The sequence below is a fragment of the Lontra canadensis genome, unplaced genomic scaffold (genome assembly GCF_010015895.1).
Source record: "Lontra canadensis isolate GAN:19392208 unplaced genomic scaffold, GSC_riverotter_1.0 scaffold153, whole genome shotgun sequence".
NCBI classification, from domain to species: Eukaryota; Metazoa; Chordata; class Mammalia; order Carnivora; family Mustelidae; genus Lontra; species Lontra canadensis.
In genome coordinates, this window is record NW_022631147.1 from 1,962,829 (window position 1) to 1,988,498 (window position 25,670).

General features: G+C 46.4%; 1 protein-coding gene across 1 annotated transcript; it reads right to left on the reverse strand.

The window, feature by feature from the left end:
* Window positions 1-4,708: 4,708 nt before the first annotated feature.
* HDHD5 (haloacid dehalogenase like hydrolase domain containing 5) lies at window positions 4,709-23,943 on the reverse strand. The gene is made up of 8 exons (XM_032844459.1): window positions 23,777-23,943; window positions 15,114-15,317; window positions 13,753-13,865; window positions 11,575-11,668; window positions 10,222-10,255; window positions 8,353-8,527; window positions 5,754-5,942; window positions 4,709-5,567 (listed from the first exon to the last, which is right to left on the reverse strand). Exons 1-8 carry the CDS (start codon window positions 23,900-23,902, stop codon window positions 5,234-5,236), a joined length of 1,269 nt encoding a protein of 422 aa, XP_032700350.1. The 5' UTR covers window positions 23,903-23,943; the 3' UTR covers window positions 4,709-5,233.
* Window positions 23,944-25,670: the final 1,727 nt, after the last annotated feature.

The window sequence follows — 25,670 nt, forward strand, 5'->3', positions numbered from 1 at the left end:
TTCTGCAATGCTACTCTGTGCCATTGGTTTGTATCCCTCTGCCAACAGAACACTCTTAATAAGTTTATAAAAATGTTTGAAACTGGAGAGGGGCCAAGTCATGTCAAGACAGTGAGCTCCTTCAAGACCAGGGCTGTTTCTCACTTCTTATTCTTGGGCTTAGTAGGTAGGTGCTCAACAATCATTTTCTAAGTAAATAAATGAAGCCAAAAGAGGAAGTTAGAAAGACCAAAAGAAAAAGCAGGCAAGGGACATACCCCTCCCCTCTCCAGAGAGGTCCCAGAAATGCTAAGGCTGATCTGGTAGGAGTGTAAGCCAGAATGCTTGAATCAGAGTGGGAGGAGGTGGAGAGAGTTTCAAGCTAGACCCCTCTTCTAAACCTCCCAAAAAATAGAAAATGACAGAAGGCTTTTGGAACCAAGAGCTAGAGGAGCCTGGAATCAAAAGCTAAAGCTGTCAGCTTCCCAGCAGTTCACACCATGAGACAATCCTCCCACCTCCAACCCCCGAAGCTGCCAAAAGCCCCAGGCAGAGAAACAGGCGTCCCAAGATGGCCCCAGCCTCAGCAGCACCATGCAGCACTGGGGGAGTGACAGTGATTTTGGGGAAAAACACTATTATAGCTGAGATATTTTAAAATTCCACCCTCAAGGCAGCTTCCGGTTGCTATGGCAACCCTAGCTTTGCTGGGACTCCTGATTACCAACTTGCTAGAAGCACCTGCCTCTGGCAGCCTAGAGGTGACCTCAAGAGGCCGGGAGCTGCTGCCACCAAGGGGAACGCCAAGGAAGTGCTGCTATGTTCTGGCTCCAGGGTAATGACTGAAGGGACCCAAGGTAATTAATTCTCTGTTCAGTGTGAACACCCCATGCTATAGATTTGTCCCATGTTAATAATTTTAATAAAAATATGGGCCCACTTGTTGTTCAATTTGACTTACAGTCTTTTTTGTTTTGTGTTCACTTGGCTCCATCAAAACACAAAAAGGTAACATTTTCGTTTACCTTGGGACAGAGCAAATGAAACAGTTGGTTGTCAGTTTTGGACAAAGCTCCTAAGGGACAAGACTAGCCCTGGAGCTGAGTGGGTGGCCCTGCCTTCCAACATAGCTTTGCATAAATACCGTTGCAGACACTTGCTCTTCGGCACCCAGTCTGGAATGGCTGGTGGTATCCTTAGGAAACCCAAACAAGTAAGAGAGGGAAACGGCCACAGCGCCAGAATGACAGGCAGCCAAAGGGAAGAGCCAGAGGCAGATAGACACAGAGATGCTGCCATTGTCATTTCAACGTGGAGCAAAGGAATCTTGACTCTGGCAAGATTCCTCCCCACATAGTCATACTTGGCTTTATTATCCAACTCATTTCTGTACTCACCTGTCATTCCATTTGGTAAGCTTGACCTATTTGGCCCAAGGAGAGCTCACACGGGCTGTACGCATGACAGCAGCTGCTCCAGTATATAAAGCAACACTTGGAGAAGGGCAGTGGGCTGGCTAAGGGTGTGGAGAGTCTAGTGGGTATCTCAGAGAAAACACTGGACTCTGTCAGGAGACTGAACTGCAAGCCCAGCCCCTCCGTTTGCTAACTGACTTTGGACACATCATCAGTGAAAGGTAAACTCCTTGAGGGCAGGTACCGTTGCCAATGACTGGTCATTGCTATGGCACCTAGAATGGTATTTGGCACCAAGCAGATCTCCAATAGATGTTTCAGAAGTGAAAGAATGCATAGTCTCTGCCAGAGTGTCTTCATTTATAAAGATGGGATAAGGATTCTCTCTCCATTCGGGGCTTTGGGAAGCTCTAATAAAATAGGATGAATGGCATCTAACTTAAAGTGCTTTGGAAAAGGTTAAGTAATGCACAAATGTAACCTAGCAAGCCTGTTACTCAACCCAACAGCTCAGACGACTACCAGACAAGATGTTTCCGAGCCCAGGACTTACCCATTTCTTCAGAGCACTCGGAAGAATACTCACAATTAAATGCCTTCTGGATCCCAGGAGCTGGTGTTTTACTACTCAGTTGCCTACCCACCATCCATTCTACTGGTCTTCCTTACAAATAGACCCTGATTTTCTTTGAGCAACAGTGCACCCTGTCCCTGCCTCCTTGTAGCTACCGGTGCCTGGATGATCCACCTGTAGTCAACCAGACAGATCCAAAGTCTGGAAAAATTCTTTTAAAGGAATCCAGCTCAGGGAGCCTGGGTGGCTCTGCCAGTTAAGTGTCTACCTTAGGCTCAGGTCATGATCTCAGGTTCCTGAGATCAGGCCCAGCGTCAGGCTCCCTGCTCCGCAGAGTCTGCTTCTCCCTCTCCCCAACTCCTCACACCCTGCTCATGTTCTTTTTGTCTCTCGAATAAATCTTTTTTAAAAAATGAACAAGTAAGTAAATAAAGGACTCCGGCTCCACTTGCTTTATCTTTATCTTTACCTTTTCCTCCTTCCTCCTTCCTCCTTCCTCCTTGGAATGTGGCTGAGAGGCCCAAGGGTAGAATGGTGCCATCTTGCAAGTGGACAAACACACATGCTAAGGATGGTATAGGCCAAGAACCAGAGTCCTTGATGACACACCCTTGAGCTGCTTCCCCAGCCTGAGATGCCTACTCTGAATTTCCTATTGCTTAGAAAAATAACCACCTATTTCTTCAAGCCACTGTAGTCAGATTTCTGGAACAAGCAGCTGAACAAAATCCTAAATGATACAGTACTGTACTTAAAATAGCTCATTTATGAAATACACACTGCCAATGCCAATTTTACAGATGAGAAAATGGAAGCGTGGAGAAGTGAAGGAAATTGCCCAAGGCCATATAGCTAGTGAGTGGCAGCTAGGATTTGATTCCAGGTCTGCCTGACTCCAACACCCTTAGTCTTTTCACTTTTGCCATGATGCCCAACAGAAAAGAAATGAAAATCATGTTTGTCTCAAAAACACTATAGAAGGACTTCACAAGGTCTGCAAACTTACCAAGTGCCAGGCATATGGGTGTGGGTACACAAGAGTGAATCAATGTGGACCAAGTCCACAGAGCTTGTATTTTAGTAAAAGACACAGAATAAAGACATAAATATAGATCATGGGGTGATAAGGACTATGGAAAAGATTAAGCAGGTAAGAGGGATAGAGTACTACTTGTTATAAGAAGTTGAGAGAGTCTCTTTGAGATGACATATCCACCAGATATTTGAGAAGTGACAAGAAGGAAAAAAAAAAAAGGGAAGGGGTGAGCCATGTGAATAGAGGAGATAAGGTAAAGGGAACTGCAAATGCAGAGGTCCTGGGACAGGAATGGTACAGTGGACTGGCAAGGGAGCCAGCAGTGCTGGTACGACATGAAAGGGAAAGTGGGAGAACGGGATGGGGAAGCATCTGTGCTGAGGGCTCTTCCTCTGGGTGAGACCAGAAGTCATGGGAGGGTTTTCATCAGAGAACAGGTCAAACTTAGGATGCGGCTTCTGGGGAGCTGAGGGGAGAGCTGCAAAGAGGGAGGAGGAAATGAGACAGGGAGGTCAGACTGGAGGCTGCCACAGCAATGCAGGCCAGAGAAGCCAGCAGCCTGGAGCAGGGCAGCATCGAAGGCTGGAAAGTGCTTACACTCGGCATATTCTGAAGGCAAAGCTGCAGGATATACGGATGGACTGGCTGTAGGAGATTAAAGACAAGGATGGGGCACCTAGGTGGCTCAGTTGGTTAAGCAGCTGCCTTCGGCTCAGGTCATGATTCCGGGGTCCTGGGATCGAGCCCCGTATCCGGCTCCCTGCTCAGACGAGAGCCTGCTTCTCTCTCTCCCTCTGCCTGCCGCTCTGCTTACTTGTGTTCTCTCTCTGTCAAATAAATAAATAAATAATTTGGGGGGGGGGGGTGTGGAACAAGGGTGAGTCCAGGCCTTTAGCCTACTGTCTTCAGTGCTACTGTCTACTGTTGGGGGAAGGGGTGCGTGCAGCAGGCCCCCACCTGGGTTCTAGCAGTAGGGTTGGGCTATGTTTGGCTTTGGACACAGCCAAGCTCTGATTCTTACGGAGTGAGCATAGCTCATCACTCCCTCCTTTGTGAAACATGTTCACTCAGCTTCCCAGACACCCATTCACTCATGATTCCCCTTCTATTTCAGTGGCCACTCCTTCTAAGTCTCCTGTGTTCTCTCCTCTCTGAATGACTACCAGGCATCCAAACAAAGGTATCAAGAAGTCAGTGAGATACAGCCAAGTAATGAGTGTTTTGAGAAGAGGGGAGGGAGTCACCAGTTTGTGGCACATGCAAATCACTGCTAGAGTAACATGAGGGCAAGGACCAGGGGATTTAGCAAATGGGACTGTGGACGACACATACCATAGAAAAGTGAAAATGGGTCACTCCTAGAGGGAGGAAGATAAGAAATACATACTTGCCAGGATCATTATAGGAAAAGCTCCTTCCTTCAGAAGAAACCATAAACAAGATCCTTTCTTTTCCACATCAGAGGAGTTGTAATGTACATGCCAAAGCCTGGGCATAACTACTTCCCAGACAGACTCAGGCTTTGCAGGCCAGGGCCAGGCTGGGGATTGGTGGTGGGAAGGAGAACAGAGGGAGGAAAGAAGACCTCAGTGCCTTATGGAAGCAAAATGGCACCGATCTCTTTGCTTCAGGGTCACCCACACTGCTCACCTGCTATCCTTCCTCAACAGGACTTCTCAGTACATTCCAGAAGTGGTTCACAACTGACAGCATAATGAATATTTATTATGATTATTTTAATTTAAAAAAATAAGCCCCAAAGTCTCTGGGCAGTAAGCTAAAATACAATAAAAAGCAGTATCATAGTATTAGTGACACACCTTGCTGGCATGCAGCAGGGCCCTCAGTGCAGGCAAGGCTCCACATTATTTCACACCACTTCCCCTTTTTTCATAAGTCCCTACTGAAATGAGAGAAGAAACTGAGGCACAGAGGTAAAGGGACTGGCCCAAGGTCAGACTGCCAGAAGCAGACAGGAACTGGGCCCAGAAAATCCTGATGGTTCTACCCAAAATGCTCCCCGGGCACCATTCTGTGGCTACTGCCCAGCAGGAGAAAAAGCCAGTTTCTTCTTCCAAGTGACCAGTAATATCCACCGTGGGGCCACACAGAGTGTCAAGGGAAGCGGCCCTGACTTGATGCCCAGTGATCTGGGCCAAAAGTTAGTCAACAGGACTCCCCTCTAGCTCCAGGGTCCCTCCGTCCCTTGTCTCCAAGGCACAGCCCTTACTACAAAGCCCAACCCTCCTTGTGGAAAACCAGCTGTACAGCCTCGTTCACATCATTCACAATGTGCGATGCCTCTATGAGCCCTGGACTGAAGCTGAAGTCCCGGTGCCCATGGAATGGAGCCGCCTCTGCTTCCTGGGTGAGCCTGGTGGGCTCTGGGCCCTTGGGATTGTACACACCAGTGCACACCAGGATAGAGGCGCAGCTCTGGGTTGCTGAGGGCCGCTGCTTCCACAAGCCACTGGCCCCCTGCTCCTCTGCCCCACCATGCTTCGCCATCTGCAGGTACTTGTGGAACAGGTTGGCACCGTAGACATCAGACATAGGGTTATCACTGGAAGGGGCAGCCATACCGGAAAAGGAAAGAAGAGAAAACCACAGTTTAGTGTTACAAGCCACACAGAGCAGAGGACAACTGTGGGACTAGTATGCATTACATACAGGGAAACAGGTTGGTGAGTAGGTAGGGAGGAAGGGCAGGGGAAGTCCGAAAGTGATGAGGAGATGGAAAAGTACTTACCCGACAGCATAGAGCTTCTGGATGGGGGCCGCCCACCCCCGCCTCTCCGCCTGCTGCCGGATCAGGTCCTCTGCATACTGGTAAGTGAGGACGCTGGGTTTGCCCATCAGGCCCTCATATTTCAGCTCTTTGCCTGTCACTTTCTGGTAAATGGTTTCCAGGCAAAGCAAAAAGGTACCGTGGCCAAACCTGTCAGAGAAGAGAGCTCAGCAGCTCCGGCCTCCTCTCCCTGGCTCTAAGCAGGACCCTATATACACCAACCTTTCACTCCAGCACCCTGCTGGTGACAGATAAAGTAAAATTACTTCTAGTAAGAATTACATTTATTATCTATCTTTATGACGTGCTGTTATCTACTAACATTTGTTGAGCACTAGAGTGGCATATCACATGTAACTCTCAGAACAACCCCATGAGAGCTGTCATCATTTTCATTTATAAATGAGGAAACCGAGGCATACAGATATTAAGTAACTTGCCCAAGGTGGCAGAGCTAGGATTATAACCTAGGCAGTCAGACTCTACAAATCTAAATTCAGCTTTAAATCTGTGCAGACTACCAGTTACCCTCTCCCCTTCTTTCTCAGCGCGTTTTCAGCTCACCATATTGCGACCAGGTGTACGAAAGTATTTCCTTGCCTCCACTGCAGCTCGTGTGCAGCCATGTGAATAAGCTACAGCCAAAGAGTCCGTGAGATCAGAAGTACTGGGCTAAACCTCTAGGAAGTGTGAAACTGGGGAGTGGGTACTGTTTTCCACTCTCCCCACTCTTTCTTGCTGCCCGGAGTGCTGATCTGGTGCCTGCAGCTCAGGCAGCCATTTGAAACTATGCTGTGAAGGGCTAAGGATGGCAGAGCAGGTAGACAGGAGCCTATGTCCCAGACAGGCGTGACATCCACACAAGCCCTGCACTGCCTACCGCATTCTTCTTTTCCATGAGAAAAAAAAGAAACTTCTATCTTGTCTAAGACACTTTCAGGGACGCTTGGGTGGCTCAGGTCATGATCCCAGGGTCCTGGAATAGAGCCCCACATCGGGTTCTCTGCTCGACAGGAAACCTGCTTCTTCCTCTGCCTGCTGCTCCCCCTGCTTGTGCTCTCTCATACTCTCTGACAAATAAATAAATGAAGTCTTGAAGGGGAAAAAAAAAAACAAAAAAACCTTTCATTTTGGGTTTTGGGTTTTCATCCCTGGCTGCTAAGCCAAATCTGGATACTGTCCAACATATTAAGGTTGTATTTCAGTGTCACTTATTTATATTACAAATTCTACTTCCAATTTTTAAATTAATGGGTGAAAAGTAACCTCAAATCTGATTTATAAATTGAAATTTGCTACTTGCTATTCCGTTCCAGCCTACATAACCAAACCCCCCTCACCTAGTGTGTTGGCACACCCTAACTGTAGGAAGAATACTTCAGAGAAAACATCTAACCTCAGGATACAGAAATACACCTTTTAAAGTAACAAGAGAACATCACAACACCCATCTCTTTGAAGTTACTAAGTCATGTCACTTGAGGCAGTGTTGGGCCTGCTACCCTCTGTTGAATCATTCACACAGCCCACTGGAATCAGCAGCGTAGAGAGAAAACTCTGAACTTTGGCCCTGCAGATAAGAGCCACCAAATGGTATACAGTAGCCACAACTGTCCTTCCAGAAAGGCCCTCCAGGGCTGGAAAAAGATCTGCCTAGACTGTGCTTAGCCTCAGACAGGACAAAGGAGGTCTATACAGCTGAGCAGGGAGCGGTGAGGCAGGGGGAGACTGAGAAAGTCACTTACCCACTGGGCCTCAGTTCTCTGGCCTACATAACCGTCAGAATAATTATCGCTCCCCCTGCCCCCACATCTTAAGGGCAGGAGGAGACAAAGAGGGAAGGAACCGCTACAGGGAGGAGGCAAAGAGGAGCAGCTGTACTGCTAGGCCTCAGAAGTCATCCATTGTTTGGGTTCCATAGACCAAAAAATAACAGGTTCTGGGGGCACCCAACAAGCTGAACGGGTGGAGCACACAACGCCTGATCTCAGGCTTTTGAGTTCAAGCCCCTTGTTGGGGGCAGAGATTACTTAAAAAAAAGTTTTAAATCTGAAAAAAATAAAATAAAATAACATGTTCTATTAAGATTCTGGGGAGCAGGAGCACCTGGGTGGCTCAGTTGATTGAGCATCCAACTCTTGGTTTCAGCTCAAGTCATGATCTTGAGGTCATGGGACTGAACTCCACGTCGGGTCAGTGCAGAGGCTGCTTGAGATTCTCTCTCTCCCTTTCCCTCTGCCTCTGCCCCTCCCACTCATGCTCTTTCTCTATAAATAAATAAATTAAATCTTAAACAAATAAGATTCTGGAGGGCAAAGGCCATGTGTTAAAGATCACCTCAACATATCTTCAGTGATCAGTAAGCTATACTTTTCATTTACTAATTAGTATGCAAAATAACCCCTTGAAAATTCTCCCAGAAAGGACAAGTTTCTGTGGCAAATACGGGGCTGACCCAGGCAGGGGTACCAGAATGATGGTAAGAAACTGTCAGCAGGACTGTCCAAGCAGCAGCTGGCAGTGGCCACAACTGTCAAGGCCAGAGACTCTGTGTCCTTACCTAGGCATCTTGGCTTCAGCCATCCAAAGGAGATCCATGTTGCTGGCCAGGACAGGGAGATGGGGATAAGGAGCCGTTGCTAGACCAGTCCCAGGGTTCCCATTGCTGAGAAGGACATCCATGATGAGCTGCAGGCTTGTCTCCCAGCGGACTGGCTCCCCAAGGAGAAGAACCCCTTTAAAGAGCAAAGGCACGGAGGTGAGGCACTCTGCCTGACCTCTGTGGCAGGCAGGAGGAAGGCCCTTAGGAGGCCCACTGATGCCAGCTGGTGCCACCCAACCACAAGCTCTTTCCCCACAGTACACACCCCGGTAAGGGCACAGTTCCCAGAACCAGCCTTCAAAGATCCATTCACCCACTCACCCAAGGTAAACAAAGCCCAGGACCTGGGAAGGCACTTCCTAAGGGCTCCCATTTTCACTTGTACTCACCAGTACTTCACAGAAAAGGTTAAAATAAAACCAGCAGCCAAGTCTCAGGCCTGCTTCCTCCTACTGACTAATGCTCTCCCGACCACCTCACCCACAAGTACCTGGCAAAGGGCTTGCCTTCCTCAGCCACTTCTCTGAGCCCCAGGGGCCAGTAAACCTAACCACTAGGAGAGGAGGATCTGGAGTGACACAGACTGGCATTTCAAACCTGACTGCCCATTTTCCTTGTGACTTTAGGCAAGTTACTTACCACCTCTCTAAGCCTCTGCCTCAACTACATCATAATGATACCTACGATTGTTTAGGGTAAAAATGAGATATAACAAAGCACTTAACCCATGCTGGATACATAACACTTAACATGGTAGCTGCCAGTATCAGCTACAAGGCCAGTGGTCTCAATGGGGTAGTACTTGCCCCTAAGGAGGTATTCTAGAAACTGGAGGATATATTTTAATTGTCACCATGACTGACAATTAGTGGCAAGGATCGTGGGAGGGGGCCACAAATGCCAGATGCTCAGGACAGTCCTGAACAATCAGAAGCTGCCCCTGGTCTATTAACATTTGGGTATCCCATCTGACATTCGCATAGGTGAATAACCTGTTTATAAGTAATTGAGCCTAAACCCTAATTTCATTCTACATGTAAACACAAGGTAGAGCTTTAATAAACAACAATTTTCTAAAAATGCAACTATCATGTAAATCAAGAGAAGTCTGCAGTTTGTTTATCTTTTCAAAATTTTACCAAAGTTATTCCGTATATTGGAAAATCACTTCACCAATGACACTGCAATCCCTAATGTCTGAGTCACCCATAAAATACACCTATATCCCACCTATAAACACATTTACATCAGTCTGCGTTTGTAGCTGTAACATTCATGATGATTCCATGTTTGATATAATCATTTTACTACTTCATTATGTCTTCTTGAATAATCATTTACATACTGAAATACACATTACCTTACTAAAAATTTTCCTTTTATTTCTCCCTATTACAATTAGGGCTTTACAGTGAACTAGTTAATTTTTAATATACATATACAGGGAAGTTGTATTATCTATGAATGTTACTGCAGGGCAATAAAGGGGACATTACAGTATTTTTGTTACATGAAGGGGAACTGGGTTTGGTGGAGCTGAGAAACAATGGCCTACATTACCTCTGGGAGTTTTTCCATGCTAAGATCTTCTACACTTAACAATTTTTCTGGAATAATAGAGCAAGTGAAATAGGCAGGGAAATATTAAAAACAAAGGTCTCAGAGGTAGTGAGGGGTAGATCTGAGACTAGAACCTAGGTGACCTGATACCCAACGCCTGGAGCCACCCCACCAGTCTACAGGCAAACAAGCTGCAAGAGAATGGCGTGGAGGGCCAAAAGGAGAACCGCCCAGAGCCACACCTACACCAGCAGAGGCCCTCATTACCTTCAATGGCCGGGAAGTCGTTCCTTAGAAGGGGCTGCCAAGAAACAAAGAAAAGAACAATCAATGCCAGTCACTGTCCACTTCCCGACAACCACACAACTGTATCATAATGAGTGGCAAGAGAAAAGACATATTCTAGACAGATCAAACACCATCACCACCCCCACGGTCTAGCCCAAGCCAAGGAGAAGCTGGATAAGACCAAGGAAGAAAATTCACAAAGAAAAGTGAAGTCAGAATGGGCAGGGCTCTCACAGAACACGCAGAGGGAAGTCACATATGGACGTCAACCAGGAGGAAGGGCTGGTCACCTGTCCCTGTGAGGACAGGAGGTGAGATGTGGGCCAAGCAAGGATCTAGAATCAGGTAGCTAAGATGAAGGTGAGCCTATGAAGGAAAGGGAGGTCACCAGGACATGACAGACCACTTCTCTTGATGTGATATGAAGAGGCAGGAGCCTCTACTTTACCCATCCTCTGGGGTCTGTTCCTTCCCTAAACTATTAGTCTTGGCTCTACCACTAACCAGCTATGTGACCTGGAGTAGGTCACTTCCCCTGTGTAGGGCTCAGTCTCTGAGCTGCTCTAAGATCTTTTCCAACTCAGACATTCTAGTTCCACACATAATTTGCACGGTCCTAGGAGGAAGATTTTGAAGGTGATGAAAAGCTCTGTTCAACTGGAAAGCTCTAGAGGAAGGAAAACAAAGGCTACATAAACAAACAAAAGTAAGCTTGTCTGTTTATAACTGCATTTCCCCACATTTTGACAATGGTCTGACTTAGACTACAGGCTACGTGATAGAGAGTTCACATGAGGAAGAGGGGTGCCAGGGAAGGGGCCATCAAGAGTCAAGAAGTCATACTCTAAAGGATCAAGGAGAGGCCCTGTAAACCAATGGTTCAAATATGAGCCAAACCCAAAAGGAACACAGGCATACTCAGAATTTCCGGTTACCTTTACAAGCAAGCTGCTTCTCATAAGGACAGCTCTCCATAGAAAGCTTTAGGATAAAGGAGCAGCAATGATTAATTTCACAAAGGTTAATGGATCTCCCAGGCAACACTCGGAAAACCAGCCAGTAAAACAGGTAACTCCTCGTTGGAGATGCTAGGGCTTTGAAAGGGGTTCTCAGCTAATGACAATGCAGAAAGGAAAACACTTAGGAGCCTGTTGCCCCTCTGGGCCATCCCTGTATATCTGGAGAACAAAATCCTTGGCCAGATGTACCTCTATAAGGTAGAAAAGATGCAGCTCTCAGTGGGAGGGGTTGCAAGGTTGGTAAGAGGAACCCATGTGGGGAATAAGAAGAGAGAACTAAACATGAGACACCCAGGAGCATGCTCCTTATTACCGTGGTCTTTGGCCGCCGCTGGAGATCTACCATGTCAAGCACAGGAAAGGCCATCCGCAGCTCATCCACAGTAACCACATTCTCGAAGCCCAATCTACAGCAAGATCAGGAAAGCAAAGCCGGACAGTTCTGGGGGAAGATGGCTTTAAGGGGAGGGAACCAACACAGTCCCAAGCCAACTAGGGCACCCAGACAGGAGTGAAGCAGTGAGCCCAGACACAGCCCGGAAGGCCAATGTCAATCCTGAGGGTGCTGGCAGATGGGCCGTGACTACACAGCGACGCAGCAGCAGGGTGACAGGTCCCACTCTGGGTACTACCAGGGCACAAAGGCACACAAGAATGTCTGGACTTGGGGCGCCTGGGTGGCTCAGTGGGTTAAAGCCTCTGCCTTCGGCTCAGGTCATGATCCCAGGGTCCTGGGATCGAGCCCCACATAGGGCTCTCTGCTCAGCAGGGAGACTGCTTCCCTTCCTCTCTCTCTGCCTGCCTCTCTGCCTACTTGTGATCTCTGTCTGTCAAATAAATAAAAAATAAAATCTTTAAAAAAAAAAAAAGAATGTCTGGCCTCAAGGAACTCACCATAGGCCCAGGGCCCATCTAAACCAGCGCTCTGTGAACAGTGCTGGCTTTGCGGAGTTAAAAAGAGGAGACTCGTCACTGGGCTGGTAGTTGGGCAGAGTCCAGGGAAGTCAGACTTGAGAGAACTCTTGAGGATGAGCCAGATTCAGAAAGGATAGGGAGGCCATGAAAAGCAAAAAACCAGTGCCAACCTTATCTTTCCAAGAGCTACCTCCATTTTCTGTCCTCAATCCCCACTTACAATCTTAACTGGACATGGTTTCAGATTATTTTCAGGATGAATCTCCTGAAAAGGCTGCTTCTGTCAGATTACCCAACAGCAACAGAACCTGCAAAGACTCCCCCTGCCCTCCTAAGTAAGCCCAGTGGCCTCTTGCCTTTGCCTCAGGCTTCCCTTCCAAGGCTCCACTCCTCCCGCTGTCTCTTACTCCCTGCTCTATCCCAATCCAAACTCTGGCTTCCCGTCCTCACCTTCCCTTCTCTCTGCAGCCTCCTTAGCTCCTTCCCTCCACAGAAAACCTTAACTCTAACCATCTCTGGTAGCACAGCCACGCCCCTCCACGAAGCCACCAGTCACAGCAGCTCCCAGGGCGTTCCCTCCCCAATACCGGGGACTCTCAGAACCTATACAGTGCTTTTAAGTTTTCAATCGTAAGCTGTCATTTTTTTTTTTAAACGCAGATCCTGGCTGGGCTTCAGGTCTAAGCTTGGAAATCTGCTTTTTTCTTTTTTCTTTCCTCAGAGAGGAAATAGAGGGGAGTGTAGAGGGACAGGGAGAGAATCTTTTTTTTTTTTTAAGATTATTTATTTATTTATTTTCCAGGGATTGAGAGAGAGAGCACAAGCAGGGGGAACAGTAGGGGCAGAGGGAGAAGCAGACTCTCCACTGAGTGGGGAGCCGGATGCAGGACTTGATCCCAGGACTGAATATGTGGCTTGAGAACAGGATCAACTCTTCTGCCTCTTTTCTTTTTAAGATTTTTATTTATTTTATTTGACAGAGAGAGAGATCACAAGTAGGCAGAAAGGCAGGCAGAGAAAGAGAGGGAAGCAGGCTCCCCGCTGAGCAGAGAACTTGATGCGGGGCTCGATCCCAGGACCCTGAGATCATGACCTGAGCTGAAGGCAGAGGCTTTAACCCACTGAGCCACCCAGGCACCCAACTCTTCTGCCTCTTGAGTGTGCCCAGACCCAAAAGATTCACTGTGGACACTTAATACTAGCTAAGAAGTTGAATGAGCACCCCAAGGCTAGAGCAGTGGTTCCAAACCTAATTAGAGAATCACCTAGTTTTCTCTTCTAACATACAGACTGCTGATTCTTCTCTCACACCTAGTGAACCAATAATCTATGTTTTAAGCTCCCCAGTAGGTTCTGATTCAGTGGGCTAGCTTTTTGGACTATGGCACCAGGACCGGCCACACATGGAAGCCATCCTCCCTCCCTCGAGAGCCCACTACGTATCCCTTAAGCCCTGGCACCATGCAGCCAGCACACCTCATTATGGTCCTGTCCACCCCCGCACCCCAGCCATGGGAGGAAAACTCCAGTCCTGCCCCCTCCTCTTCAGCCAGAACAAGCAACACCAAAAGGATACACTCGGGCATTTTCCACCACGGGCCCCTGCCCAGACACCAGCATCCGCTTGTTGTGATATTTCGAAAAGAGCTTCATGGGGCTGTGAGAGAGAATGACTTGGTCCGGTTCCACCTGTAGCAAGAGTCAAAAGACAGAGGAGAGCAGGGGAGACACAAAGTTGATGGAAAATAAGGGGGAGACGGGTAGCTTCTGTCCACTTAGGAAGGGAAAAAAACTGCCCAGAAAAAAAGGGAAGGAGCCCTTTCTGGCACCCAACACTTGTAGACACTACCCAAACAGGTGTGAAAAGAACCTAATTTGGCTCTTGCCACAGGAAAAGAACAAGCAGAAAAATGCCATCAGTCATGGGTTCTGACCACTGACTGTTCTGCTCAGTTTCTCCATCTGAACACTTCAGGGTTAATGCGCATGTTCTTTGTCACAGTCACAGAAATCTGCCTCTGACTTTCTGTTTTCAATTCTACTTAAAGACTTAGCTTTTTAACATTTATAGTACTAACTCCAACGATGAAGCCAATACTCAAATGTTTTTGGAAACCTCTCCAGAAACCACAGACGGGAACCAGTTGTACTCCCTTGTTCTGCATTCAACCCCCAAGCAGTGTTACCCAGTCAATCAGCCACTTTATTTACTCTCTTGGTTCCAAAGGGCTCTTTCCAAGAACTCAATCCACCCTTAATAAAGAAGGACATGTCAACAATGATATACCATGTGGAAGGGCAAGTGGGGAAGAGGGACTGCTTTGGAGGACAATGCTCATTCAGGTATGTACCTTTTTTTTTTTTAAGATTTTATTTATTTATTCGACAGAGAGAGACAGTGAGAGAGGGAACACAAACAGGGAGTGTGGGAGAGGGAGAAGCAGGCTTCCCGCTGAGCAGGGAGCCCAACACAGGGCTCGATCATAGGACCCTGGGATCATAACCTGAGCTGAAGGCAGCTGCTTAATGACTGAGCCACCCAGACACCCCTAGATATGTACCTCTTTATTTATGAAAAACAAAGGCTATTACCTCAACATCCCACATTTAAAGAAAAACATGACCCTCGCTTTCCAGGGGCTGACAATCCAAAAGAGACAACCCTGATGCCCAGAAAAGAAATGGATACAAAGACAGTAGACTGAAACTGCCAAATCCATGGGCAGAATTTTTGTGTTCAGCGTGAACTGATATATAAAAAATACCCTTGCTGTAAGGCTCGCCTCATGAAGCCAGGCTTGACTGACCCAGCCAGCGGGCCATGGCCTAGGGCTTATCCACACTGTACCCCAACCCAGGAAAGGCAGCTTAGTCAGAGTTGGAATGGGGGTTCCACTGACAACCAGCTCTTTGGGCATTTCTCCAGTGCCTCCTTACCTTGAACCCCAGCAGGGCTGACAGTTCCTGGGCTTTGCTGTGTTGTAAGATGTTGCCAGCATTGGTGACAAAGACCACGGGCACCCGCAGCTGCCCATGAGCGTTCACCAGCCTGCGGAACGCTTCCAGAGCCGCAGGGATCACTCTGTGACCCCGTACCAGCACTCCATCGATGTCCAAGAGGAACCCAAAAGTTGGTGGGCTCTGCACAGAAGAAGAGAATCCCTACAGCCTGAGTCAAGTGGCAAAGGGGAAGAAGGAAAAGACCCTCACAAGAAGGGGCACCGCATCATCTCCACGTCACCCAGAGTTCTGAACAGAAAGTGAGGACATGGGATTTCTGAGAGGGCAAATCCATCTATACCAAAGAATTAGTCCCTTTTCATATATTTTTAAGCATGTAACTATTTGGCTAAAACTATCTTCACATAATTCATATAAAAGAATTTTTTAAGTGGAAAATAGAGAAATTCAAAAACATCCCAGGGCTTTAACATGATCTTGTCTCTTCTTTTTCTATTATTTTGTCACATAGACAACTACACTTTACATGTTCAATTTTGAATCTTGTTATTTGACATTCAAATATTTTTATATGTTACAATAGCCTTCATAATCATCTTTTATAATTTTATTACAACACACATGGAGTTTTAAAAAAAACCTCGATTGCTACAGATAATATTTAAAAAATGTTTAATTTCTTGCCTCCTTCTACCCAGTGCTATTTCCTCTCTCATAAATCTCCAGAAACTCTGTGTACATAAAGAGTAATAATTTTTTTATCTGTTGTTATATTTTTATCTGTTAACTAATGGCATTATATTGTGTACTTTCTTTTCCATCTGACCTGTTTTTAGATGGTATCTCTTAAGTTACCCTTCCTTATCTATATACATAGCTCTATCTTCCAAGCATCATTTCTGACTACAAAATTCTGAGTGAATATTCCACTAACATTCTATTTCCCCTATTTTTGGACACTTATGTTTTCCTACATTTTTGCTACTACAAATAACGCTATAAGAAACTTCTTCAGGCTTACTGATTTTTCCCTTAAGCTAGATTCTTAAAAGCAAGAGTATAAAGACAAGAGAGTGCAAATATTTTAATAACATTAACACCTACTGACAAAATGTTTTCCAAAAATACGTATCAATTTACAAGGCCACTGGTAATGCATTTTATTCCTGCCCGTATTGATTTTCACATGTATCAAAGAATTTGTTAATTATCAAACATCTTGCTAATTCAAAGGTTTAAAAAAATGGTATCTCATTTCAATACACATTTCTTGGGACTTATAAAGTAGAACACTATCCTTTCTTTAAGTTTTATTTTTTTTCTTTTAGTAATCTCTTCCCCCAACACTGGTCTCGAACTGACGACCCCAAGATCAAGAATTGCATGAGCACGCATGCTTGAGTGCACAAGCGCAGGGGAGGGAGGGGCAGAGGGAGAGGGAGAAGCAGGCTCCCTGCTGATTAGGGAGCCAGATGCAGGGCTCAATCCCAGAATACTGAGATCATTATCTGAGCTAAAAGCAGACACTTAACAGACTGAGCCACCCAAATGCCCATAAACACTGTCCTTTTTATTAAAAAAAAAAATTCATTCCAGGGGCACATGGCCAGCTCAGTCAGTTGAGCAAGAAAAGTCTTGATCTTGGGGTGGTGAGTTCAATACCCATTTTGGGGGAAGTGACTACTTAATAAGAATTTGAAAAAAAAGCTTAGGGGTGCCTGGGTGGCTCAGTCAAATAAGCATCTGGTTTTTGGATTTGCTCCACGCTTAGTGGGGAGGCTAGCGGAGATTCTGTTCCTCTCCCCGCTCTCCCTGCACTCCACTCTCTCAAATAGATGAACAGATCTTTAGGAATGAGAGTTTGAACATGAATAAATACAGGCGTGCCTGGGTGGCTCAGTCCTTAAGCGTCTACCTTCCACTCAGGTCAGGATCCCAGGGTCATCAGATTGAGCCCCACATCGGGCTCCCTGCTCAGCGGGAAACCTGCTTCTCCCTCTCCCACTCCCCTTCCTTGCATTCCCTCTCTCACTGCATCTCTCTCTGTCGAATAAATAAAATCTTTAAAAATAAATAAATAAATACAAATAAAAATTTCATTCCATTTATTATTTTTTTGAAATTTTTTAAGATTTTATTTATTTATTTGACACAGAGAGAGAGAAATCACAAGTAGGCAGAGAGGCAGAGAGAGCGGGGGAAGCAGGCTCCCTGCCGAGGAGAGAGCCCGATGCAGGGCTCGATCCCAGGACCCTGAGATAATGACCTGAGCCAAAAGCAGAGGCTTAACCCACTGAGCCACCCAGGCGCGCCTCATCCCATTTATTATTAACATATAAGATGTTTTTCAAATGTCAAAAAAATCCAACCTAACCTGTTTACTACTTTCCTTTTGTGGGCCCACTAAGTCAAGCCATTGTTACTGCATACACCTACTCATGGCATAGGGCTCTGTTTGTGAGCAGCAAGTGCTTCGGGCCCTGCATTTTTAGCTGGGGTCAAAGAAAAAGCAACCAGTTTAGGAAACCCATGAAAACTACAGTATTTCCACAAATGCAAATCAATTCCGAGTACTTAAGTTCTGAGTAAATAAACAGAATTAAAAAAAGGTAGTTATTTAGAAGAGAATTTTGAGCTAGGCAATGGAAGAGTTAAATAATTGCCTTCATTTAACAAGTATCTATTGACAGCCTGACCAGCAGCAGATCAGACAAGCAGCCAGAAGTGGCCTCTGTCTACACAGTTCGGTGGGAAAGACAATTAAACAAATAGCCATAGGACAGTCTGCACTGAGTGCTAAATTAGGAGATGAGGGGAAGGAAAGCACTCCAAGACCCTTAATGAGGGGCACCTAACCAGAAGAAGGTGGTGAAGACTAGCCATCCTAGGTCTCCTATGCCAACTGAAATGGAAAGTAACATCATGTCAGACCTGTACTGTAGAAGTATCTTGGCTGCAAAGTCAAGATTGAGTGAACTGAAGAAAGTCAAGTTGAAGGAGACCAGTTGGGACCAACTACAATCTAAGACAGATGATGGTAGCTTTAACTTGGTTTAACTAGGCAGGGCAACAAGAATGGTAAGAAGAGGGCAGGTTATACATAGAAGCAGAACAGTCAAATCCTGATAACAACAGGATACAGGGCTGAGAGAGGGAGGGGCCACAGGGACTCCATACTTTTTTTTTTTTTTGGCTTGGGACCCTGGAAAGGTGTACGCTGGTATTAGTTACTGACCCAAGAAACTAGATTGGCAGCAGCTGGGAGGTCAGTGAGGGCAGAAGATACATCCCACTTTGGACCTGTCAGATATACAAGTGGAGACACCAGCACTGAACAGAAGGTCCTGGAGAAGAAAATCCAGAAGCTCTCTGCTCTTAGAGAACAGCTGAAACTTGGGAAGGGACAGAAGAGCCCAAGAAGCACAAGCAGAGTGAGAGCAGAAGTAAGGCTTACAGAGAACCAGACCATCGTCATTTAAGAAAGGGCCACCTAGGAGTCACCAGCAAAAGAATGAGTAGCAAGTCAGTATGAGGAAAACCAAAAGGGTGTGGGGTCAAGGAAGCTAAGGGATAAGTTTCTGGAACAAGTAAACTAGGAAATGGAGTGACTGGGGTGCCCGGGTGGCTCAGTGGATTAAGCATCTGCCTTCAGCTCAGGTCATGATCCCAGGGTCCTCCCTGCTCAACAGGAAGCCTGCTTCTTCCTCTCCCACTCCCCCTGCTTGTGTTCCCTCTTTCGCTGTGTCTCCATCAAGTAAGTAAATAAAATCTTTTAAAAAAAAAAAAAAAAGGAAATGGAGTGACTGTAATGATCCCATCTTCCCTCTGCTGAATAGTTAAGACCACCCAGGGAGACAGTCTTCCAGCTCTTTCATACTAGCTTGTGAATAGGACGTTTCAGCTTTCAACAACGGCAGCTTTGGGGCCAAGTCAGAGGTGGGAAGGGACCCTGGGAAAATAGAGAAAGCAAGTCAAATCAGTAAGACAAATTCTGACCACCAGCAAACACAACTGCTAGGGAGAAACTTGTCAAATCCTACACGCCAGGAGGGAAATACCTAGTGTCTCTAACTCTTGGCTCCAAAGGCTGATCCTGTTGCACTCCAGATGGGTGGACTGTACTAGCTCTGAGTTGGACATAAAACAAAGATATGCTTACCTAATCCTTGTATCAACCTTCAGGGGGTGGGTGTCATTATCCCCAACTGACATTACATAGCAAAAGGGCCTGGTTTATGCATAATGCTTAACATGGATATTCTGACTGGATGAATAAGAAACCAAATTGAGAGAGAAGAATTAGTCAAAGGTGACCCAGTTCACAAGTATTCAATCCAGAGGTCAGCCTTAAACTGGGCTTACGGCAAACTCAGAGTTCATTCCATGGCTCCCAGGGCAGCAAGCACCTCAGAGTAAGGAAGGGATCCTAGAGGTACCAAGGTATCTGTGTTGGAACACGATGTTGCCACACCTCCTGCCACCCCCCAGTCATGTGAGTTCGCGTTCCTCTGTACTCAGTGTGCTCATGCACCAGAAGGCCCTCAAGGATCCCTGGATCCCCACCCTCTTCCTCAACAAACCCTCTAGAATGGGGGTCCTAAACAGGGGCCCACTGGTAGATTTCAGAGTGGCCATAAAACCCCTTAAAACTCTATGTGCAGGGGCGCCTGGGTGGCTCAGAGGGTTAAGCCTCTGCCTTTGGCTCGGGTCATGATCTCAGAGTCTTGGGATCAAGCCCTGCATCAGGCTCTCTGCTCAGCAGGGAGCCTGCTTCCTCCTCTCTCTCTGCCTACTTGTGATCTCTGTCTGTCAAATAAATAAATAAAATCTTTAAAAAAAAAAAAAGAATCTTCTTAAAAAAAAAACAAACCTCTATGTGCATTTTTCCTGGGGAAAGGATCTACGGCTCTTTTCTGATTTTATCATTTTATTCTTCTCAAAGAGACTCACTGCACAGGTCCAGATGGAGGAGGGGTATGATTTTCCCTTAACCTTCCACCCTGGCACAATGCTTAAACTCTCGTAGATACTCAACAACCCGCATGGTCTGCCTTCTTCCTCGTACTATATGGATACACAGCATACTGTTCTGAAAGCTTACATGTAAAACTCATATGCCCATAATTTTGAGAGAATCAGGGGCATTTTAAGGACAAAATTTTAAGTTACATTAAGGAATTGGTAATGTCGTTATGTATAACAACAGCCTTATAGCTAGGTTTAAAATGAAAATGTCATTTTCTTAGCGGTACATATAGAAGAATTTAGGGTTAACCCCTAAATGACAAGAAATCACCATTCATTTTAAAATCTTACAGCTGGGGGGGGGGAAAAGAGGGGAGGGTGGCAAGCAAAGCAAGTGTGGCAAAATGTCAAATGTCAAAATGTCAGTAACTGGTGAATCTGGGTTCATATTATTATTCTGGTTTTGGGTTTTTGAAAAGTTAATTTGTAAGTATTTGTGTTGATGGCTACAAAATATAACCATACAGTTTTAATGGTCTTCTGGCCATGTCCTAAATAGTCACAAAATTTGCTCTCTTAGAAATAAGAATCGACAGTCCCTGCTACTTAGAACAGGAGTGTTTTCAGGACAATTTAGCAACATCCTTAAGACTTCCTCATCTCTAACTACACAAATAAGTAACATACACCTCCAACCCTCAGGTGAATGTACACAGAGAAACCAGGCACCCAGCCACAAGAAAGTAAAGATGCAAGTCAACTGTAACAAATGTGTCACACTACCGCAAAGATATTAATAATACACAGCCAGAAGACCACTAAAAACCGGGGGGAGAGGGCATAAAAATAGGATTTCTCTACACTTTCCATTCACCCTGTCTTTAAATCTGCTCTAAAAAATAAAGTTTATTCATTTTTTTAAAGATTTCACGTATTTATTCGAAAGAGAGAGACACAGCCAGAGAGGGAACACACGCAGGGGGAGTGGGAGAGGGAGAAGCAGGCTTCCCACTGAGCAGGGAGCCCAATTCGGGGCCTGACTCCAGGACCCTGGGATCATGACCTGAGTTGAAGGCAGACACTTAACGACTGAGCCACCCAGGCGCCCCTTATTAATTTTTTTACATGAAGGTACCTAGAGAAGGAAAAAGAAACAGACTTTTTCTCTTCATTTTTCTTTTCATTCTCTTCTGTATCTACATTCTGATTTTTCTTCTTTATCACTTGGGTTTTTTTTTTTCCCACTCAGAATTTTTTTTTTTTTAATTTCAGTGTACCAGAATTCATTGTTTATGCACCACACCCAGTGCTCCATGCAATACATGCCCTCCATAATACCCACCACCAGGCTCACCCAACTACCGCCCCCCCAACCCCTTCAAAACCCTCAGATTGTTTTTCAGAGTCCATAGTCTCTCATGGTTCATATATCACTTGGGTTTTTAAAGAACTAGTCCTGGGTATCAGGCCAGATCCTCTAAGTAAAGTTTGTATCATTATCTGTGGCAATGATTCAAAATATGTGTTGTTGTTTTTTTTTGAAAGATTTTATTTATTTATTTGACAGAGATCACAAGTAGGCAGAGAGGCAGGCAGAGAGAGGGGAAGGGAAAGCAGGCTCCCTGCTGAGCAGAGAGCCCGATGCGGGGCTAGATCCCAGGACCCTGGGATCATGACCTGAGCCGAAGGCAGAGGCTTTAACCCACTGAGCCACCCAGCCGCCTCCTAAAATATGTGGTTTTAAGATTAGTTTGAAGTGAAAGGACTACTAAGATGTTCCTCTGTGTTTTGGCTTCTTACCTGTAATGAGTTTGGTAGGTTTTCAACAACAGCATTACAACTACTGTCTACTTTACTGTCTACTCCATCCACTTCCACATTTAAGAGAACTTGCTATGTGCCAGTCACTGCAAAGTACCCTGCATATATCACAAAAAGTACCCTACAAATATTCTTGCAAAAGCACTGCAGGGTAAGTAATATCCTCAATACACCAATGGAGAAATTGAAGCTTAGAAAGCTAAGTAATTTGCCTTAAGTCAAACGGGACAGGCAGGATTCAGTTCTAAAGCTAGTACTCTGAAATGCTGTGCTATGCTACATCCCTTTCTTCCCTTTTTCTACTCTATCAGAAAGTCACTTGGAATGATCTCAGGACCTGCAAAAATGCTAAAGTCAATACAATAGTTATAAATGACAGCAAAGTCCTTTTCACAACACATTCTCACTCCATGCCTCCAGTGTGGTCACTTTCAGCTTTGTGACACTGGTCAAGTCACTTAATTCTTATGGTTCATATATCACTTGGGTTTTTAAAGAACTAGTCCTGGGTATCAGGCCAGTTCTTTAGCTGTTCTATGTGCAAAATGATAACAATGATAACACAGGGGTTAAGAGCTAGAACTCTAGCACCAGACTGCCCTGGATTGCAGGATTTGACCAATGACCAGCTGTATGCCCTTGGGCAAGCTGCTTAACTTCTCTGTGCTTCAGTTCCTCCATCTGTAAAATGGAATAACAATACTTACTTCAGAGCTGTTACGAAAAGCATGCAAATTAGTAATTGTGAAGCATCTGACACAAAGTGCTATGTGTTTTTAAAAATAAGGAATTATTTAAAATTATCAAGGGGTTACTGTGAAAGCACTACAAACATGTACAATATTATTACATACAGAAACTGTGATTTTTAGAAAACGAAATTATCCTTAAAAAAAAAAGGGGGGGGGGACAACTGGCCCAGAGGAAAGTGAGAGTGACAGATGTGCCCACCTGGCCTGGAGTCCTGGCACAGCAGTCCACCAGCTGTTTGACCTGACAAAGAAAAGTACTTAAAAACTTGACTCCAGGGCGCCTAGGTGGTTGGCTGAGCTCCTACTGCCTTCAGCTCAGGTCATGATACTGAAGTCCCGGAATTGAGTTCTGCATGGGGCACCCTGCTCAGCAGGGGATCTGCTTCTCCCTCGGACCTTCCCCAGCGACCTTCCCCATCTCATGCTCGCTCGCTCACAGGGTTACATCCACCTCCAGAGTTGGGGAGAGAATTATTATCACTGAAGTGCCTGGCACATATTAGGGACCCTGCGCCGGTTCCCCTTCTCTCGCCTCTCAGATCTTCCACGTAACAGCTGCTCATTATGAATAAGGTTCACAAGCGAATGGGACCAAAGTAAAAAGCCCCACACAAAACCCACATTCATCGCTGGGTTGTCCATTTATAGGTGCAGCTCCCAGAGGGGAGTCCACTGCGAGTCGCCAAATTTCTTTCAAATGTAGCTGAAAATCAAAACCGAAAGACTCTCATCCTGAAGAATCACAGAGGAAGTGCAGGAATCATACCCTGACCGGGAAAATAGAAACACAGAAACTGCCGAGTAACTTTGGAGACGAAAAGCGGCGAGCGGCGAAGAATCAATCCTGGCGCGCGTTTTGGGCTTGTTTTGTTCATTCTCTCGCTGAAGTAACTTTTCAGGCAGGCCGAAGGCATGACAAATCCCCTGAATGAGGGGGAGGCAGGGGGTGCAGGGGACACTCGTGCTCAGAGCAAGAACGAAGTGCACTAGAGGTCAGTGGCCTCGTCCAGGAGCTATGCGGCCCGCGTCCCCTCCCTCCCCGCTGCTCCGGCCCCACCCCCAGCCCTGAGGACCCGCTCGGCAGAACTCGGCCGTTCTCACCTGCGCGGCGTCCACAGAGTAGCCTCTCCCCGGGCAGCGGCCCCGGAGCCCCAACGACTCGCGCGCCGCCCGCCACCAGAGTCCCGGCGCCGCGCGGACCGCCGCGAGGGAGCGGAGAACAGCCATCCAGCCGCCCGTCGCGCGCACGTGCAGACGCGCCAGCCCTGTCCGTGCCCCACCCCGCCCCCGCCGCACAGCCAGTCAGCGGCGGGGGAGCGCTCGGGCCGGGCGGCGCCCGAGGCATTTCGGGAGTTGTAGTCCCACGTCCGTGTCCCGAATCCCGGCGGGGCGCGGGGCGTGTTAGGAGCCGAGTCAAGCCCGGCGTGGTGGGTCCCGCAGGGTGCAGGGGGAGGTTGGGGCCGGGGTTCTTGCCCCGCGGGCCAGGGGTTAGGGGTGGAAGGTGGGGCGGGTGAGGTTCCTGTTGGAGCGGAAGGAGGCAGGCAAGGTCCGGCCTCTTAGTAGACGGAGACTTGAGGTAAGCAGGCCAGTGTGCACGGACTCTGTACCTGCGGAACTTCCTGGAACGTGCCTTTCTATCTGAAGTACTAGCTCCCTCAACCCTCAGCCCTCAGCAACTCTCAGGGAGACGAGAAACTGTGTGGAAGGAACTAATACTTATTTGCAAGGAGCGGGGGCGGAAGAGCAAAGCTTTCTTTTGATGTTCGAGAGCCCTGAACCCCAGTCAATCAAGAAATACTTGGAGGTTACCAATTAGTCATTCTTGTGGTCTTTAAGTAAATATTCTCTAAGGTCCTCCTTCCTGCCCAGCTCTGTGCTAACTCCTGGGGAGAATATACATAAATAATACTGCAAACTCACACTTTGTAGGGAGGTCGAGACAGGACTATAATACAAGATAGAAAATAACTCCCGAAAGAGGGAAAGCACCTTTGTGTCCACCATTTGAAATGTTTAAGATGCTCCCTTTCAGACCGTTTGACCTGTGCCTGGTGATAGTTAACACTAAGAATGGCTGAGCCTGCAATATATTTAGCACTAGGTGAGAGGAAGCAGGTGGGGTCTGGGATGGGCAGAAACTCTGCCCTCTCAGAGGTTAGCAACATCCTTAGATCCTCAACCTTGAAGGCCAAGATCGAACTTTTGGCAGTTCCCTGCAACTGAGAGAATCTGGCAGACTGATTCACTTTAACCAACCTACAACTGCCCAGCACTTAAACCCTGCCAGGGGACATGGCTTTCCAAGATGGAAATATTCTCAATCTCTTCCTGCTATCAAACTACCTGGAAATTGCTTTAGTGGGTAGAAGGTTTCTTGATGTAGTGATTTTAAAATATACCCACAATTTATTTGACAATCCTCTTCTAAAAAGGTAGAGTTTATTCCGTTCCTGATGAGTGTGGGCTGGACTTAATAACTCCCTTTTTTTTTTTTTTTAAAGGAGGCTCCACACCCAGGATAGAGCTAACATGGGGCCTGAACTCACCCCTGAGATCAAGACCTGAGCTGAGATCAAGAGTCAAACGCTCAACCGACTGAGCCACCCAGGTGCCACAATAACTCACTTTTAACAAATAAAGTGAAGTAGAGTTGACACTGTGATTTCCAAGGCTAGGCCATAAACTATATGGTGGCTTCCACCTTGTCCTCATTTGTCTCACTCATTCTGAGGAAGTCAAATACCATATCATTAGGACACTCAAGCAACTCTCTGGAGAAACTCATGAGCTAAAGACGTGCAGCCTCCCACCGACAGTCATGTGAGAGAACCGTCTTGCAGGCAGATCCTCTAGAACTCATAGACATCTTGGCCAAAACCTCATGAACAACCCGAAGACAAAACTACCCAGCCGAATTACTCTTGAATTTCTAATGCTCAAAAACCAGGAGTTAATAAATGTTCATTGTTGTAAGCCAGTAAATTTGGGGGTAATT

Coding starts and splice junctions, on each gene's coding strand:
- HDHD5 (XM_032844459.1), bottom strand. CDS start 23,902: ATGGCTGTTCTCCGCTCCCTCGCGGCGGTCCGCGCGGCGCCGGGACTC. Junction 15,318..23,776: donor ACTCTGTGGACGCCGCGCAG/GTGAGAACGGCC, acceptor TCTTCTGTGCAG/AGCCCACCAACTTTTGGGTT. Junction 5,568..5,753: donor CAGAAGCTCTATGCTGTCGG/GTAAGTACTTTT, acceptor TGCCCCTTCCAG/TGATAACCCTATGTCTGATG.